This window comes from Nicotiana tabacum, chromosome 13 (genome assembly GCF_000715075.1).
Source record: "Nicotiana tabacum cultivar K326 chromosome 13, ASM71507v2, whole genome shotgun sequence".
Taxonomy (NCBI): Eukaryota; Viridiplantae; Streptophyta; class Magnoliopsida; order Solanales; family Solanaceae; genus Nicotiana; species Nicotiana tabacum.
This window is the reverse complement of record NC_134092.1, coordinates 1,923,893-1,941,000: the sequence shown is the minus strand read 5'-3', so window position 1 is coordinate 1,941,000 and position 17,108 is coordinate 1,923,893. Positions and strand designations below refer to the sequence as shown.

The 17,108-nt window shown below is 37.9% G+C and overlaps 2 protein-coding genes across 2 annotated transcripts; one reads left to right on the top strand and one right to left on the bottom strand.

The window, feature by feature from the left end:
- Nucleotides 1-5,661: 5,661 nt before the first annotated feature.
- LOC107827919 (putative UPF0481 protein At3g02645) lies at nt 5,662-8,957 on the top strand. The gene is made up of 2 exons (XM_016655151.2): nt 5,662-6,412; nt 8,147-8,957. Exons 1-2 carry the CDS (start codon nt 6,015-6,017, stop codon nt 8,721-8,723), a joined length of 975 nt encoding a protein of 324 aa, XP_016510637.1. The 5' UTR covers nt 5,662-6,014; the 3' UTR covers nt 8,724-8,957.
- Nucleotides 8,958-9,749: 792 nt separating this feature from the next.
- Nucleotides 9,750-16,255, bottom strand: LOC107827918 (cyclic nucleotide-gated ion channel 1). Its single transcript, XM_016655150.2, has 9 exons — nt 16,151-16,255; nt 15,504-15,654; nt 14,435-14,999; nt 14,136-14,348; nt 13,550-13,845; nt 13,319-13,430; nt 12,458-12,694; nt 11,404-11,798; nt 9,750-10,451 (listed from the first exon to the last, which is right to left on the bottom strand). Exons 2-9 carry the CDS (start codon nt 15,533-15,535, stop codon nt 10,148-10,150), a joined length of 2,154 nt encoding a protein of 717 aa, XP_016510636.1. The 5' UTR covers nt 15,536-15,654; nt 16,151-16,255; the 3' UTR covers nt 9,750-10,147.
- Nucleotides 16,256-17,108: the final 853 nt, after the last annotated feature.

Sequence of the window (17,108 nt, the reverse complement as noted above, 5' to 3'; positions counted from 1 at the left end):
ATATTGGGCCACCATCTCATCGGCATCAGCTTTAAACACCAAAACCACCGACTTGGCTGTTTCGTGCTCCTTGGCAAGATTTTCTCGATCAGAGACGACCTCACTTAGCTAAGACTGGAGCTCCCCAACCTTTTTGGCCTGCACCTAGGCCGTTTCCTTTGCTGCTTGAAGCTGGGTCTCAGCCGAAGTCAGCTACGCTCGGGCAGTCTCTTTTTTTGAGGCCAGACGGTCCATCCGGCCTTTCCATTCATCGGTCTCGGCCTTGACAGTATCCATCTCAGCTCGAAGTTGGGTGATCCAGTCGATTTTCTATTGGACCTGCGGATTCCGACCATTAGTCACCGAATCTAGCTCGTCGTCACTAACCTCAAATATTTTTACCTGCTCGACCAAGTCGGCATGCTCCTTCCGAGCCACCTCCAGCTCAGCTCGGAGGCTCTTAGCCTCCCCTTCACACTGCTCGCTGAGAAGTTTGTAAGTATCTCTCTTCTTAGTGAAACCTCGAACCTCGGCCTCAAACTGGTTTAGCTCATCCCGATATCGGAGAAAAGTCTCATGATGAAGCACCGAGGCCTGTAGACACAAAGAAAAATGTTAGGATTATCTACAAATTAGTCTACGTATGAATTAAAGTCATCAAGAGATATTTGAAGTTACCCGATTTAGCGCTTGTTGTGCTTCATTGAACAGGCAGAGCGCGTCTACCTCGTTCATCTTATCTTGATCTTCCTCGGTCACCAAACACCGAAGGTAGCTGGCACCCCTCCGTAACGGAGATGATGATCGACCATTTCCGATCGGGATCCACACTCGGAGCTGGGAACCAGTTGACCAGTTTCGGGCTTGAAGAAGGCCCGCTTGTTCCCGAAGACGGACTCTTCTTAGGCACCTCCAAGTCACCCAACCCGGTGAAGTCCTCTGTGGCGGTAGAATCCACGCCATCAAAAAAGCCATAGAAGGGGTCGTCCGCTCCGTGGGCCCCCTCGTTGGGACGTTCTTTCACTGTCTAAGCCTCGTTGTACATGGACTCAGTGAACAAAGGTGACTCGATGATGTCTATCACACCAAGTGCTTCCTTAGGGGTGTTGCCCACATCCCGAGAAGCTTCGGCCACGGCCTCTTCGTCGGCCTCCTTAACTTGAGGCAGATTGGCCTCACTCTCTCTGGTTCGGAGGCCCCTTGCTCTTCGAGTTGTAACGACACTCGGGCCACTAGATTGAAGGCTTCTTCTTTTTGTTCTTCTTTGTATTCATCCTTCAACCGATAAAGTGAATCCAAAGATGGTGCTCGAGCGCTCGTGCTCTCTTTGGAGTTGCGCACCAACCTTCGCCTTGGTTTCTTTTTCTCCGAGCTCGGGGCCCTCTTCATTTTCTTCTCGCCACCCTGACTTGGAACAGGGGACTCGGCGGGGAAGTTCTCGCCACCGGATGGAGGCCTCAGTATGACGTCCTTGGATAAACCTGCAAAAGGAAATGAAACAAGTGAAAACTTAATGACTCGAAAGGAACTCAAATGTTACTTACACGGGAAAGGAATCTTACCATGAGAACGGGCCTCCCACCGACCCTTTGAAAGCTCACACCATGAACTCTCAGAATAGGGCCTTTGTAGTACGATGCCCTCGACCCACTCCTTGAGTCGAGGAATTGCATTCGGGACCCGAGCGACAGTTGCACCACAACAGAACACCGATAAGAAGGAAGGAAAAAATGATAAATCAAATTTTGGAAGCAAAATTATACTTACGTGACATATTTCACTTCTCAGGAAATGGCATATGCTCAGCTGGAATCAAGTCCGAGGTCCTCACCCGAACAAAATGGCCTAGCCAGCCTCGATCCCGATCTTCATCAATACTCGAGAATGGGGCTTTACTGGCCCAATGCGCGAGCTTGATCAGTCCCCCCGATAGAGTAGGGGACTGTATAAACGCATGAAATGATCGATGGTGAACGGGCATCCTTTGATCTTGCTTACAAAGAAACGGAGAAGGATCCCGATCCTCCAGAATAAAGGGTGAATTTGACCGAGGCATACCTTGTATCTCTTGCAGAAATCGATAATGACCCTATCCAAGGGGCCCAGTGTAAAGGGATAAACACTTAAATATCCCTCGATGTGGGTGGTGATATCTTCGTCGGGTTCGGGAATCACTACATGTTTGTCGACCCAATTGCAGTCTTTTTTTACCGCAGAGAGAACATCCTCAGTGATCGAGCAGATGTACCTCGAGACCTCCCCGCACCGTCCTTGTACGGAAGAGGGCTTTGCATCCTTAAAATCAGCATTGACCGGGCACCCCCCGAGGATGAACATTTTCAGGGGAGGTTCCGGTACTGGTTCATCGATAGCAGTACTCGAAACGGTCTTCTGGGTAGCTGGCCATGAGGTAGAAGGGGTTTATTTTTGATGAAAGGTTTTTGAAGTCTTTGCCATTTCTTTGAAAATGGAGGAAAAACGAGGAAAAAGAAGAAGTTAAAGGAGTACACTTGATAGTTTGGGATGAAGACGAACAAAAGTTCTTATAAAAGATCTCAAAGATCTCAAGTTCTAAGATACGAGGACAAAAGGTTTGGATGTAAAGTTTGAATGAACAAAGGAGGGGGTATTTATAATTTTCCAGTGACGGTTCGCATCCAGGAGTGGCCGACCGATAACTGACAAGCATTTAATGCCAAGACTTGACTGACGAGACATTTCGTTTATTCTGTCGTTTCTGTCGCAGGTTATCGAAGTAAGAATCGAAAGCTCATGTCATTTCTCGTCATCTACTCTCTAAAAAATGAGGGGTCTATCTGTATACGGTCGAAATCGAGCTCGCCTACGACATGGCAGGTCAGGCTCGGAACTTGGCAATGAAGGACTGAAGATCGACTCCAAGTAAGGGTGGCAAGTGGGCCGGTCCCAAATTAAACGGGTCAAACGGTTCGGGGCTAAACGGTTTTTTGTAGGGACCGGTCCGGGACCGGGACCGGGACCGAACGGTCCCGGCCCGCGGGCTAAACGGGCTAAGTGGGCTAAGTGGGCCCAACATATATATGTTTTTTTTAAAAAAATTAAATAGATATTAGAGACAAAAGGATGTTAAAAAAATATCTAAGGCAATGCTTTGTAAATTTTATTATAGAATTGTGACCTAAATTTTATTTAACATCCTAAATTTTAATATTCAATATTTAATATCGAATATAGCTTATATATATATATATATACATATATATATATATATATATATATATATATATATATATACTATACTATACGTACATCTTATACATCTTATATCGAATATAACTTATATATATACTATACTATACGTACATCTTATATAGCTTATATACTATACTATATGTACATCTTATATAGCTTATATACTATACACTTAGTATATATATACTTTTTAGTAGTAACATGAAAGGACCAAAGTATGGTACTTCTTAGCTGGTATAAATATGGAATGATAGAAGATCAAGTTTTAGCTCAACTCAGATTACAGTTTCAACTAATTTCGCACTCTTAGATATATTATCCTCTTTATCGGCTAACTACACCAGTATTTTCGTGATCACGAAGAGGAAGGAACCGGGCAGAGAATTTGGCAGTTGGTGACCCCATTAGCCGTATTATATATAGTATAATACGATATAAGATTGTACATCTTTTATTCGGCTAATGGGGTCACCAACTGTCATATATAGTATAGTATAGTATATATATTAAATGTATAAAAAGTTTGGGATTAAAACAAAGTTGGGGAGGTTAAATGGCTATTTTATAAATAGCCAACGACTATTTTTGACAGCCCAACGGCTATATTTTAAAAAAAAATAGCCGTTGGGACCGTTTGGCCCACTAAGGGACCGGTCCGGTCCCGGTCCCTGGCGGGCTAAATGGTCCCGGGCCTGGCGGACTTCAATTCACCAACTTCACAATTTTTTCACAAATTGTAACAATAAAGTAAGCAATAGTAGCAATTATAGAAGAAAATTAGAGAGAGATTGTGATAGATTGATGATTTTGTAAGAAAAATAAAAGAATGAGGGGGTATTTATAGTTGAAAATAGGGAAAAAATATAATTATAAAAAGTTTGGGGTTAAAACAAAGTTGGGGGGTTAAATGGTTATTTTATAAATAGCCAACGGCTTTTTTTGACAGCCCAACGACTATATTGTTTTTTTTATTAAAATATAGCTGTTGGGACCGTTTGGCCCGCTAAGGGACCGGTCCGGTCCTGGGCCGGTCCCTGGCGGGCCAAATAGTCCCGGGCCTGGCGGGCCCAAAGCATAGGACCGGCCCACGAGAACGGCCCAGGTCCACTAAAACCGGGCCTACGATCCTGGCCCGTTTAGCCCGTTTGGCCCGCGGTCCCGGGCCTGGACCGGCCCACTTGCCAGCCTTAACTCCAAGTCCCACCGGGCTAGAACTCGGGGTCAGAACGCCTGCCTTCGAGAACATTGAGTCTGTGATCCCGGAGTCGACCATAATCCCGAACGAGCTCGAAGAAACATTGTTAGCATGACCAACAGAAGATCAAATTATCCGTGACCGGTCGGATATTACGGCAAAAATCTCGGCACGTATCAATAAGGAACCGGCAATCAGCAAATCAAGAGATTTTTTATCTTTCATAGAATTGTACCTAAAGTAGGACTCCCCTACTATATAAAGGGGGTCTGATAATTCATTTAGTACATTGTAACACGCATTCCAAAGCAATACATTATTATTATTTTCTTGAAGCTCTTATTCTTCTGTGTCTTGATACCGATCGGAGTGCATTCGGCTCGAGGGTAGCTAATCTTCCAAGGCTGAAATTATCCAATTCGTGTGGTTTGCATTTACTTTATCGTCATTTATTTCAATTGCAATCTAATTTATCATTTTGTGTCAAGTTAATCCATACATCCTTAAAATCACTTACAAATTCAATTGTTATCCAATTTTGTGGGTAAACAAACCTTAACCGTGAACACCGCTAAATGTTCTTATTCTGATTTCACATTCTATTTCGTAGAATAATACATAGATTCTCATTTAAGTTTCACCGGTATTACGAATAAGACATCTGGTTTCTGATATTAAACTATGCCTAAGTTATGTGGAGTTTGATACCAAAAACCAAAATAAAGTAATAGTACCACTTAATTATTAGAGAATAAAAGCGTTCACTTCATATTTCTGTCCAACTAATCTTGCATACGCATTAGACCCTCTCAATAAAGTACTTCATATAAGAAGACTTGACTTTGTATCCGTTAACGTTTGGTTAGTAGCGAAAATTGAGTTCACACTCATATATTGTGTGTGAAACTCATGGCAATATCACTACATTATAAGTTTGATCTTTTTTTTTTCCTTATTAAAATTTTATCTCATGTGATGCCCCGGTTTTCTCGGATCGTGGATCAGGAATTATTCACATACCCCTTTCCCCGAGCTTTAAAAAAATATATGCGTGACATATTCCAGCCCAGTATAGAATAAAAGCGTTTACTTCATTTTGTCCAAGGTAACACGCATATGCTTTTATGTCCTTAATAAAGTATTAAAAAAGACTTGGCTTTGTAAATGTTTTGATGAGTTGACTTGGAAAATGATCAAGCCAACTTCTTTTTGCCTATATATAAACAAGGGATGACTTAAACGTAAATGAGCAGTAAAGACCAAACATGGAAAACATAGGGAGTTTTCAAGATTTGTGTAGGTTGAAATTTTCTCATGTTCCGAGTAATGTGAAGATTGAGAAAGTTGCAGCATTTGTAAGAGAGAAGATAACAAGGGCCATGACTATGACCCCAAAGTTGTTTCGATCGGGCCTTACCACCATGATAAATTAGAGTGTCAGTTCGTGGAGGGGTTCAAATATAAGGTTTTGGAATCTCAGTTGCTCTCATATTCTGGTGTTGACATAACTTATTATGATAACATCTTTTGTGCTGTGATCAATGATATCAGGCATTGTTATGTTGAAGGTTCTACGGATTGTTATAGTGATCCTGATTTTGCCCGTATTATGCTCCTCGATACAAATTTTCTTTTGAGCTATATGGAATCCCTCACACTATATCCACAAGTTAAGGATTTCTTTGTAAGAAATTTTGGCTTTGTAACATATTTTACTGCACAACGTGACATATTTTTGCTTGAAAATCAAATTCCACTTTGGGTTCTCAAGATGTTGGCTACCTTAAAGTATGGTGATTATGATCAAGATGGAAACTTGCAAAAAGAATTGTTTGGTAAGTTTTGTGGTTCAGCAGTTTTTTGTGATTATCAGCCAACAAAAGTAAGGGGCTCATGTGATGGTAAAAATAGTGAGGATGAGCAGCCTATGCATCTTCTTGAAACTCTTCGGGATGTCTTCATCTCCGAACCAATTCAACCAAAAACACTTCAGCAAAAGGATTTCAAGTAAGAATTTATTTTGGTAAATTAAGTGCAGTTCTTGTTCTCTTTTACAACGATTTAAGTTTTTACAGTCGAGTCCATCAATTCAAGGTGTAGTGATAAAACTTTCAACTGTCTAATTACCTTATTATTGCTATTGTCTGTTTATAACTTCATTTTCACTTCTTTTGAACCGAGACTCTTTCGAAAACAGCCTTCTTCCTTCATTAGGTTGGGGTAAGGTCACCCCAGATCCTACTTGTGAGATTTTACTGAACTTGTTGTTGTTGTTGTTATTATTGTTGTTAAAACTTTCAACTATGCTTACCATGCATTTTAAGAATTTCTTATAATACAAAGGCAGAATAACCTGATAGACACATGTACTTATTCGCGTTTGTCATCCCGGTCTCTGTACTCAACGAAGTTTTATCTAAACACTTATAGTTGTTCAAAATGTGTTTTAAACCACTCTTATCTCGCGTGTTCTTCAAATCCATGTCATGAATAACACATCAGTGTCCCCGTCACATTTTTTTGACACATCATCATGAATTTATTTTTCATATTTAAAAAAAAAAATTCATTTCACCATCTCCTCTACCACCTTCCTCCTCCTCACCATCTTTATTCCCCATCATTCCCTTTATCTTTACCAACTCCTTGCCCACTAAGTAATAATGTTATGTTAAAAATAATCAAGAGAATAAACAATAAAGTTTTCTGTATTTAGCCCCAAATCATAAAAATTGCCTAACCACCAAAAGAACATGCTATTAGAAAATAACCACCCAAAAGACTATCATCACCAAAAACTTCATCCAAAACTTTTGAAATTTCTCTACACACACTTGTCTTCTTCCACTATTTTTATTTATTTTCTTTGCAAAAGCACGTGTTAAAAATTTTGGGAATGGGGATGTGGGAAAGAAATTTTTCCAGAAAATGCTGCCAATCTGACGGTGATTTCGGATGTCTAGGGATATTATTGGTTGACGAAGAGGTGGTGGAGGAGGATTGTGTTGCAATGGGCTTTGGGTTCAAATGAAGGAGGGATAACGTGAAGGGGGTGGGGGGGCGACAGAACGTGAAAGAAAAGAAGCACTCTTCTTTCACTTTTTAATCTAATGTTTGTATTTTCTTATTCTTTTTTTCTTTATTTTAATTATTTTCGGTTTAAATATTAACATTCACGCTCCTTATACGCGTGCAATACGCGTATTTTGTCAAATTCAGTCGTTAAGTTGCCACATAGACTTGGTCAACAATTAGAGGGGTTTAAAATAATGACTTTGAACACTTATAAGTGTCTTGATGAAACTTTGTATAAGGGGACCGGGATGACAAACGCGAACAAGTATAAGTATCTACCAGGCTATTCTGCATAATACAAATATAACTAAAGCTTGAAAAGTTGAACTTGTTAGATTTCAATTGGGGGGCCTTGGCATAACTGGTAAAGTTGCTGTCATGTGACCAGGAGGTTACTGGTTCAAGCCGCGAAAACAGCCTCTTGCAGAAATACAAGATAAGACTGCGTATAATAGACCCATGTGATCTGATCGACCTTTCCCCGGACCCCGCGCATAGCGGAAGCTTAGTGCACCGAGCTACCCTTTTTGGAGTATACCCTTTTTGGAGTATACGTTAGATATAATTTGCTTGAACTTGTTGAATTTGCATAATTCTTATCATTCCTATAGCTAATAAAGCTTGAGCATGAGTTATATCCATTTCTCTACTTTATAATTTTTTCAGAACGGAATCGAAGAGTCATATCTATCCCTTTCGATCAGTTAGAGACCTCAAACAGAAGGGCATTTTCTTTCGGTCGAGTAGCATAAATTCTATCCATGGAATAAAATTCAAATCCTACAAGTTGTTTGGGAAACTCGATCTTCCAAAGGAACACATGAACATCTATAGCAAGGTAATCTATTCAAACATGATAGCTTATGAGATGAGTCCAAACACGAATACTCGATATGAGGTGTCATCTTATGTGAATTTTATGAAATCACTTATAGTATGTCCAGAGGATGTGAAAGAACTACGAGAAAAAGGAGTAATCTGTAACCACTTGGGAACAGATGAAGAAGCAGCCAAACTGTTCCAAGATATTACTACTTATGATGTGGTCTCTCATGGCGGTATTCTTGTTGATGTTATAAAAGATATTCAGAGCCACGTTAGCTGCAAAGCTAAAACATCAATGGCAGAATGCTACTGGACTTATTTTAGCACTCCATGGTCAATTATCGCGTTACTTGTAGCTGCTGCGCTACTTTGCTTAACTATTATGCAAACTCATTATACTATGTATCCTATGAATTAAACAGTGTGTAAACACCTAATTTCTTTTTGTCTTGTCATTCCTAAATAAATGTTTTGTTTCATTTTAGACCTTATTTTCTTTTGATTTGTCTTTTTTTTTAAGGCGAAACGTAGATAGATACGCTTAAAGTTGGCATTAAAATCCAGTTAGACGTCACCTTAACTATGACAGTAACCAAATAGATGATAGTAGCAAACATGTTGTTGTATGTGAAAGAAAAAAAAAAGTCAAAAAGAGATGAACTTATGATGTAAGCGCTTACATCGGCATTCTTATGATGTATGCGCTTACATCGGCATTCGTATGAGGTAAGCGCTTACATCGGCATTCCTATGATGTAAGCGCTTACGTCGGTAGGGCATTCAAATACCTATAAAAGGGGTATGCATTTTCATTTGCATATCATCCCTCAACTTCTTCTTTCTCTCTTCAATTAATAAATAGTTATTCTTTGTGTGGCCGTGGAGTAAGCATAAATTGCCGAACCACGTAAATCTTCTTTTGTCTTATCTTATGCAATTTATTGCTTTTCTCTTTCAAATATTTTTCCCCTTCTATTAGCCTGACATGTTTTCCAACAATAGAAACTTCTACTTGGCACAAGTCGTCTCGTGGATACCCCAGGTCCAGCAGAACTCACACAGATGGCTTGTAAAATGGATAAATCAGTGAACGACACGTGTTGTTTTTAAAATTAGAAAAACAATTGTAACTTCAAAAAAAAAAAACATAAACTTTATCATTTATTTACATTATGCTACAATCAAACCTAACAAGAAATATATTATTCAGCCACAACAAAGAATATAATGTATCCAAACAATGATTCATGAACTAATGTAATAATAAAATATAATCAAAGGGAAGCAACAACCCGGACTGAGTGTAAGGGGATAATGACCTGACTTGCCTTTTGACATGTTTATTCAGCTCCAAGTACTATATTCTAACTTTGTAACTTTTTTGGTTGATTTGCCCTGCTCTCCTTAAAAGTAGACTTACGAATTCAAGTTTAAGTGGCTAAACTAATAAGAATTCAAACGAAACTTAGATCAAAACAGAATTGTATGCATGTTTCTACATACAAGAATCCTAATTAATCAAGGTACATAGCATATGTACTACTCAAAGGAGTTAAAAGGGCAGCCCGGTGCACTAACCTCCCGCTATGCGTGGGATTCGAGGAAGGGCCGGACCATAAGGGTCTTTTGCGTACGCAGCCTTACTCTGCATTTCTGCAAGAGGCTGTTTCCGGTTCGAACCTGTGACCTCCTGGAAGTAATTTTACCAGTTACGCCAATGATCCTCTTTCACCAGGTACTACGCAAAGAGCTGCTTTACAAAAAAAAAAAAAAAAAAAAAAAATCGATCGACGTGTCATGGATTAACATCTTCCAGCATTTCTAGTATATTAGTTCCCCAACTCATGAATGATTTTCCTCACTGAAATTTGGTTCAGCTGGTTTCTGAAGCAGTAGAGGTAGTGTGGGAGATAATTTGGCACCAGTTGTATGGTTGCGTCGCAAGGCGCGCAGCGCATTAGCAGCAAATCTTGATGCATAAATGGTAGCTCCAAGACTTGGTGCATTTGTACTCTCTTTTGCTAATGCAACCTGCAATCTATCTTCTTCCTCTCTTAAAGATTTCTCAAGCTTGTTCCTACAATGTCGACGCCATGCTACTTGTATAAAGCATGCACCCCATGTCCTCCATTGCTGTGAGTAGAGCCTGAAATAACCAAGTGTTAATGGCTTCCTCCAAAATTATACACCAGTAACTTATGTAGGGTTAGTTTCACGGATGATCACTCAACTTTCAAATTAGTGTATCAAAGTCATAAAATTAAACTTTTGTAATAGAACATACAATAGCTCAACTATTGTTATATGTTATAGAAGATAAAATGTATACCAAAAGAAATGCTATATTTAGTCGCGAGAAACTCAAGTAGGTTGTCACATGTATAAAATTGTCACGTAAGTATATATAGTCATGCCAGCAACTCATATTACATCCTATCTACGTGGTACCAGTTAAAAAAATAAAATAAAATAACTCATTTTCTGATCCAATTAACCTAAAATATATCTTATGTCTTTCCTTATGTGTCATATCGTGGTTTTTATTTTATTTGTTTTTTAGTTGGTCGGAAAACAAGCTACTATTATGTTTTTTAAGTGGCGCCACATGGATGTTATTAAAGTAAGTTGTTGAAGTGACAATTTGTGTTTTCAACCAGATTTAGCATTTTCTAGCCCTTTTCCTTAATTTTCCGTCAGATATAGGAGTTACTTCTCCTACAAAAATTAGTTTTATGACGTTGGTATAATAAACTAAAAGTTGGATGACCATATATGAATTAACCACCAAAATTTATACCAGTAACTTATGCATCATTCTTTCCTCCAAAACATATATACTACCAGTTTGTTGTTTGAAGCTTGTTTAGCTTAAATGGCAGCCCGGTGCATGCGGGGTCCGGGAAAGCACCGGATCACAAGGATCTATTGTACGCAACTTTACCCTGCATTTTCTGCGAGAGGTTGTTTCCACAGAACAACAACTTTACCAGTTACGTCAAGGCTCCCCTTCCGAAGCTTGTTTAGCTTAGTATATCGAATAAGCAAACAAAGCAAGATTGAAGCATGTTATGAAATGGAACTAGGCTTAAACAACATACCTGAAACTATGTTGAAGCTGTTTGCTATTAAGACGTCGAAACTGTGAGGCAACAAACTTGAGATCATCAGCAGTGAGGGCAAAAGCTTCTATATCAGTTTCAGCTTGAACTGTTCTTGTTGAAGTAGGAAGACTAGAGGAAGTGTGAGGGTCTAAAGCCCAAGTAAGAAGCTCCTCTCCACAGAAATCACCAGCTTTGAGTGATACAGAGTTGAAAAAACCAGTTCTTCCACCATTTGTTGTCATAGTTATTAGAGTACCTCTCATTAGAAAGAGCATCTCATCTACTGGATCGCCTTCTCGGATTATGAAACTTTTCTCTGTGTAGAGTGCTGGTTTAAGTCGACCACACATTGCATCTAGTAATTGTTCATCCATTTTCTCAAACATTGGAACCTGCATTACCATACCAATGCAAAATTTAGAGGAAAAACAAAGAACAAACTTTTTGTTTTTGTATATTACAAGACTTGCTGTGGTCGAAGGGGACCTTAGAGCAACGGTAAAGTTGTCTCCGTGTGACCTATACGTCACGTGTTCGAGCCGTGGAAGCAGTCACTAATGCTTGTATTAGGGTAGGCTGTCTACATCACACCTCTTGGGTGCGACCCTTCCCTGGACATTGCGTGAACGCGGGATGCCTTGTGCACCGAGCTACCTTTTAGACTTGCTGTGGTTACCTACTTGTTTGAGCTTGATGTATAGTTGATTGATTGATTAAAAATACTTAATGTGGTTCAATAAAGTTTCATTCAGATTTAATACTCTCATTGTTCCATTTTATACGACACTCTTTTTCTTTTTCTTTTTTAGTCTGTTTCAAAAGAAGGACTACACATTTCTATGTTTAGAACTCCTTAACTTGAAACTTTCCATTTTATCTTAACAATACACTCTTCTGGCCGTAGAAATGTCATGGCATATTTAAGGCTATAAATTCTTTAGGTTCATATGATATGTGCCAATAGTATGTTATTTAAAAACAACACAAATAGCTGTGAAAAAATCAAGTAAAGTTGGAAAGGAAAATTTTTAATGTGGTTATATATACTTACTCTTTTAACCAAAGACCAACAGAGATGGCGCTTTAAATCTCTTCTCAAGTCTCTAGGAAGATTATGAATAAGTAAATCTTCCTCTACACCCCTGGTTTCTTGCCATTTGTACTGTTCATGTCTTCTAATTCGTGCTCTCAGATTATCAGGAAGCATGCGATGAGACATCCATTGCTCTGCGTCTCGCCTTCTCACTCTCATCTCTTCTACTCTTACTGTGATAGACTGCAAATATTTCTGTATCAAACAACAAACGCGAATAAATCACTTGAACGTAGTTCTAAAATGTAAAAGTTGTCCTTTTTGAGAGGTCTCAGTTTTTTCTTGTTTGAGGAATGACACTAGGGAATAAAGTTTTCAGTGACATATATCACAACATTTAGTGGCGACACAGAAGGTCGAAAAGGCTTCTTTATAATAACATACTTATATAACAGTCATTTACTATAAAAATCAAGTTTTCTAGGAACCGATTTTTTATGTTATGTTATAATATATGTTATCTATAACAACACTTTATTATAGCATCCAAAAAATATCGGAACAAACACAGGCTTCAGCATCCGTAAAATCCCTATCAATAATAGGTTGGAATGGTGGGGAGAGGACAAAAGCGACATATTTCGAGTAAAGTGGTTGCGACAAAAAGTCGCCACCGAAAAAGGTGAATATACAATCTAAGCGACATATATTAGAACATTTAGTGGCGACTATATTTGTCGCCACTGAAAATCTTAGTTGAAGGCAGATTTGTTGTAAATGAAAATGTATAACAAAATAAATGGTCATATGCAATTCGAAATTTCAATCTAAACGGATTCACTTGTTCAAGATTGTATAATAAAGTGTAACTGTGCTAACCTGCATATTGCCAATAAGCAAGGAAAACAAGATTAGCCCAATAATTGAAATGAAGACAGCAAAGAGAATCTCCCCAACAAAGGTGCTTGTCTTAAGGTTTTGGCCAAGAGAACTGAAATATAAAACAAGACATTTTTTTAAATACAAGAATACTCAAAATGTCATTAACAATTGAATAAGCAAAACTAAGGCCAAATGCATGTATATGGAAATAAGTAAAAGGAAACAGACCTTAAGTTTCTCAGTCCCCACCAAAAGCAATAGAAGAGTTTGGACCAGAATTTTTGCTTTTCTACTATCCGAAACTGAAGAGCATCAAGAAATATTCCAAAATCAAAGTCATTTGGATCTTTTATATCTTCTGATTTCAGGAGAGGGCAAGAAGAATTTAGAAGCAAAGCGTTTCCGTTTCTGTTTCCTCCACAGTATAAGTTGTCTAAAGAACATGAGTCAATCTTATCACATGCATCGCGCCAACATGTATCTTGGCGTTCTACTGAGATCAAGTACCAGAAGGCTCCGACTACCTGAGATAACACATTTGCATCTATTAAAACGAACTTTTGTTCAAGAATGAAATCTTATTTGAACTGTCCATATCGAGTTCATCCTTCAGAACCATATCACATTTGCGATAAGATGAAATATAACTTATATATATTGACAGTGTATATTTATACTATCAGTGTAATTTAACGTGTTGAAGTTGGTTGCTTACATTATTTTTCAGGTTACTGATTTCACTTATTATGGATAGTTACCTGCAACTAATCTATTAGGTGATGTTAATTAATCGATTAGTTGAAAAGTAACTTACATTACTGGCTAACATGTAAAGGAAAAGGTTGAAAGCAGCTCCACCCCATGCCGTTTCTGTAAATAAGCCTGCAGTTCTTGTTACTTCTTTATACAATGGATAAATTCTAAATATTCTTGGAACATATTGGACAAAAATGACAATCTTCAAGATTTCTTTCGTCGCTAGAGAAATCGGGCTATTCACACTTGGACTGATAATCAATATCACAATCTGCAACAAAATAAGATTAATTTGTTAATATCATACTCTCTTAAGTTAAGAGAATGTTAAAAATACAAGATTTTGAGGACACAAACCTGTGGAAGTGGAAGAACTGCTAAAATATCAACAATGAAATAAGATTTCAAATATCTCTTGGCTATAGCAGAGGAATCTTCAATCAACTCACCCCTTCCAAATACTCGAGAAGAAGGAGGGATAAAACCAGTACGAAATTGCAAGATAATGTGAAAGATATAGAAAAGATCAGTGATCGAACGTAGAACACAAGCAGTGATCTTTAACGTCGTGTCCAAATCAAGGCACTTGTTTTCGTTATCAATGACAGGTATGTAGAAGAATAGTGGATCCAATGACACTGCAATTGTACAAATCAATACAAATATTTTGTTCCATTGCTGAAGAAATCGCCCCTGAGGATCAAGAATTTGTTTCTTTGACGAGATAGATTGATCTTTTGTTGGTTTAGCGGTTAGAGGATGGACGCGTATTGATTTTCTCCAACTACTAATTCTTTCAGAACCACTCTCAAGCCTTCTTCTAATGTTACTCATCAACAAACTAAATGATGGTTTTCTGATATGAAATGGCCTGTTATTTGGAGAGTTGAAAGATGACTCTTCTGACTTCCAGTCCTCAAACCTATAAAAGTTAAAAGCAAGAAAAATATTAATGAAACATAGGTAGAGCCATTGAGAAATGTATCATTTACATCTAAAAAAGACAGTTCGACGCACTAAGCTCTGGCTATACACAAGTCTTTAAAAGGATTAGACTAGTTTCATTGCATTTCTGTATAAGGCTATTTCTATTATTTAAACATGTTACTTATTTGAAGGGGAAACTTGGAGCAACGGTGAAATTGTCTCCGTGTGACCTATAGGTCACGAGTTCGAGCAGTGGAAGCAGCCACTAATGCTTGCATAATGGTAGGCTGTCTACATCACACCCTTCCCCGGACCCTGCGTGAACGCGGGATGCCTTGTGCACCGGGGTTCCCTGCCCGAATATGTGACCTATTAGTCACAGAGCGATCAGTCTTGCCAACGCCAAGACTCTCCTTCATAGTTTACTAACAACCCAAAAAAATAAAAATAAAAATAATTGCACATTATAACTTGGTAATAGGAGGCTGATTGAACTAACCTTACATATTTATCTTGTTTGAGATTCATCATTTCAGCTTCAGCCTTAAACTTATGCTCAGAATTTCAGCTTTTCTGTTCTAACAGAATGGTCAACAAGAACTTCCTTCCTCCCTTTCTCTCTAGTCTCCTAGCATAAAGCCCATTCTTTACTGCAACATAATATCAACCAGCTTACATTAACCACAAAAATAAATATAAGGGAAAAAGAAAAAAAAAAAAAAAAACAAATGAGACTTGAATGTGAAAGTCAATAGTCAAAGTTTGAAGTTGTTATCACGGCGAGTTCATCCAAACCTAGTAATTTCAATACGAAGCATAGATATATAGATATATCTATGTGAAAATCCACTAAAGTTTACGCAATAAGTTCAATACTGAAAAACTTAAAAGTCGAACTCATCAAGTTTACAGTACAAGTACCAGCAAAATGAAAATTATTGTAGATAACAGTTTATCCAGGAAATCTTAAGCTCAATCTTTTCTACCACAAAATCAAGAAGCCGTCGTGTTTCATGCAACATGAACTTGTGATTTCAGAACTGAAATTAAAGAAGTAAAATCAAAACTAGATAAATATATCAAAAACCATATATATAGTTTTTGCATAGTCCAACTGTTAAGAAACTGGAATTGAGAGAAACTTACACTGACACAGAAAAGAGAGAATGAAGATAAATGTTACCACTTTAGGACAAGTATATATACATAAGGGTGTGTTTTCTTTGTCTTGAGAAAGTTCCTGGAGATTGCCATGTATTAGAAAGGAAGACTTGGTCCTTTGAAACAATATAGGAAGACTTTGAAAGAGAGAATAGTCATAAGTCAACAAAGAGCTACGACAAAAGTATTTGTTACTTGTTTAAAGAAATTTCCCTGTATGCATGGTTGGTGGGTCCCACATATGCCATGAAAACTATAGATCAACTTTTCTCATTATATATACATTTATTTACTAAGTTTCTTTAATTGAAATTTAAAAACATGGCTTCACTGTCATAATTTTACTATTGAAGTAGGGGTTAAAAGGCTATATTTAGGGTTGTTCAAAATCGAACTGTAACCGATAACTGAACCGTAAAAGTGGCGTATTGGCTTATTGGTATCTGGTTATCGGATTAACGGTTGATGAACGGATTGAAATTTTATAATTCACGGTTTATCGGTTCGGGGTGGATTACTCAATTTTCTTAACGGATAAACCGTTAACCCGTTAAAAATTATTTATTTATATTTTTACCCGTTATGAAGTAACTTCTTAGCAGCTTGAGTTTCAGCGTTATCATAACTTTTGTTTGAGGGGAGGGGGTAGGACTAGGCAGATGTGGATAGTTCTTGATACCTTTCTGCTCAAATGAGCATTTTACTTGATAATTGAAGCAAAACTGTATCCAGAATTTATGTTAACTGAACTTATTAAGGATTCCCAATTTGTATTTTAATTTGCTTATTGTTAAAGAATTAAAGAAGAAGAATCTGCCATTAACAATGAGAACTTCATTAGCCTACTGGAGTATTATTGTGATTGGATCGTCTATCTATTGTTTATTGTCTTGCTTACTTATGTAATTTTTATTGTTTATTTGATTAAACCGTTCGATCACTG

What these genes read in the sequence shown, in the direction of transcription:
- LOC107827919 (XM_016655151.2), top strand. Translation starts at nt 6,015, where the DNA reads ATGCTCCTCGATACAAATTTTCTTTTGAGCTATATGGAATCCCTCACA. An exon ending in CTTCAGCAAAAGGATTTCAA is followed by an intron (nt 6,413 to 8,146) that starts GTAAGAATTTAT and finishes TAATTTTTTCAG; the next exon opens with AACGGAATCGAAGAGTCATA.
- LOC107827918 (XM_016655150.2), bottom strand. Translation starts at nt 15,535, where the DNA reads ATGATGAATCTCAAACAAGATAAATATGTAAG. An exon ending in TTTACATGTTAGCCAGTAAT is followed by an intron (nt 13,846 to 14,135) that starts GTAAGTTACTTT and finishes GTGTTATCTCAG; the next exon opens with GTAGTCGGAGCCTTCTGGTA. An exon ending in TGGGGACTGAGAAACTTAAG is followed by an intron (nt 13,431 to 13,549) that starts GTCTGTTTCCTT and finishes TTTATATTTCAG; the next exon opens with TTCTCTTGGCCAAAACCTTA.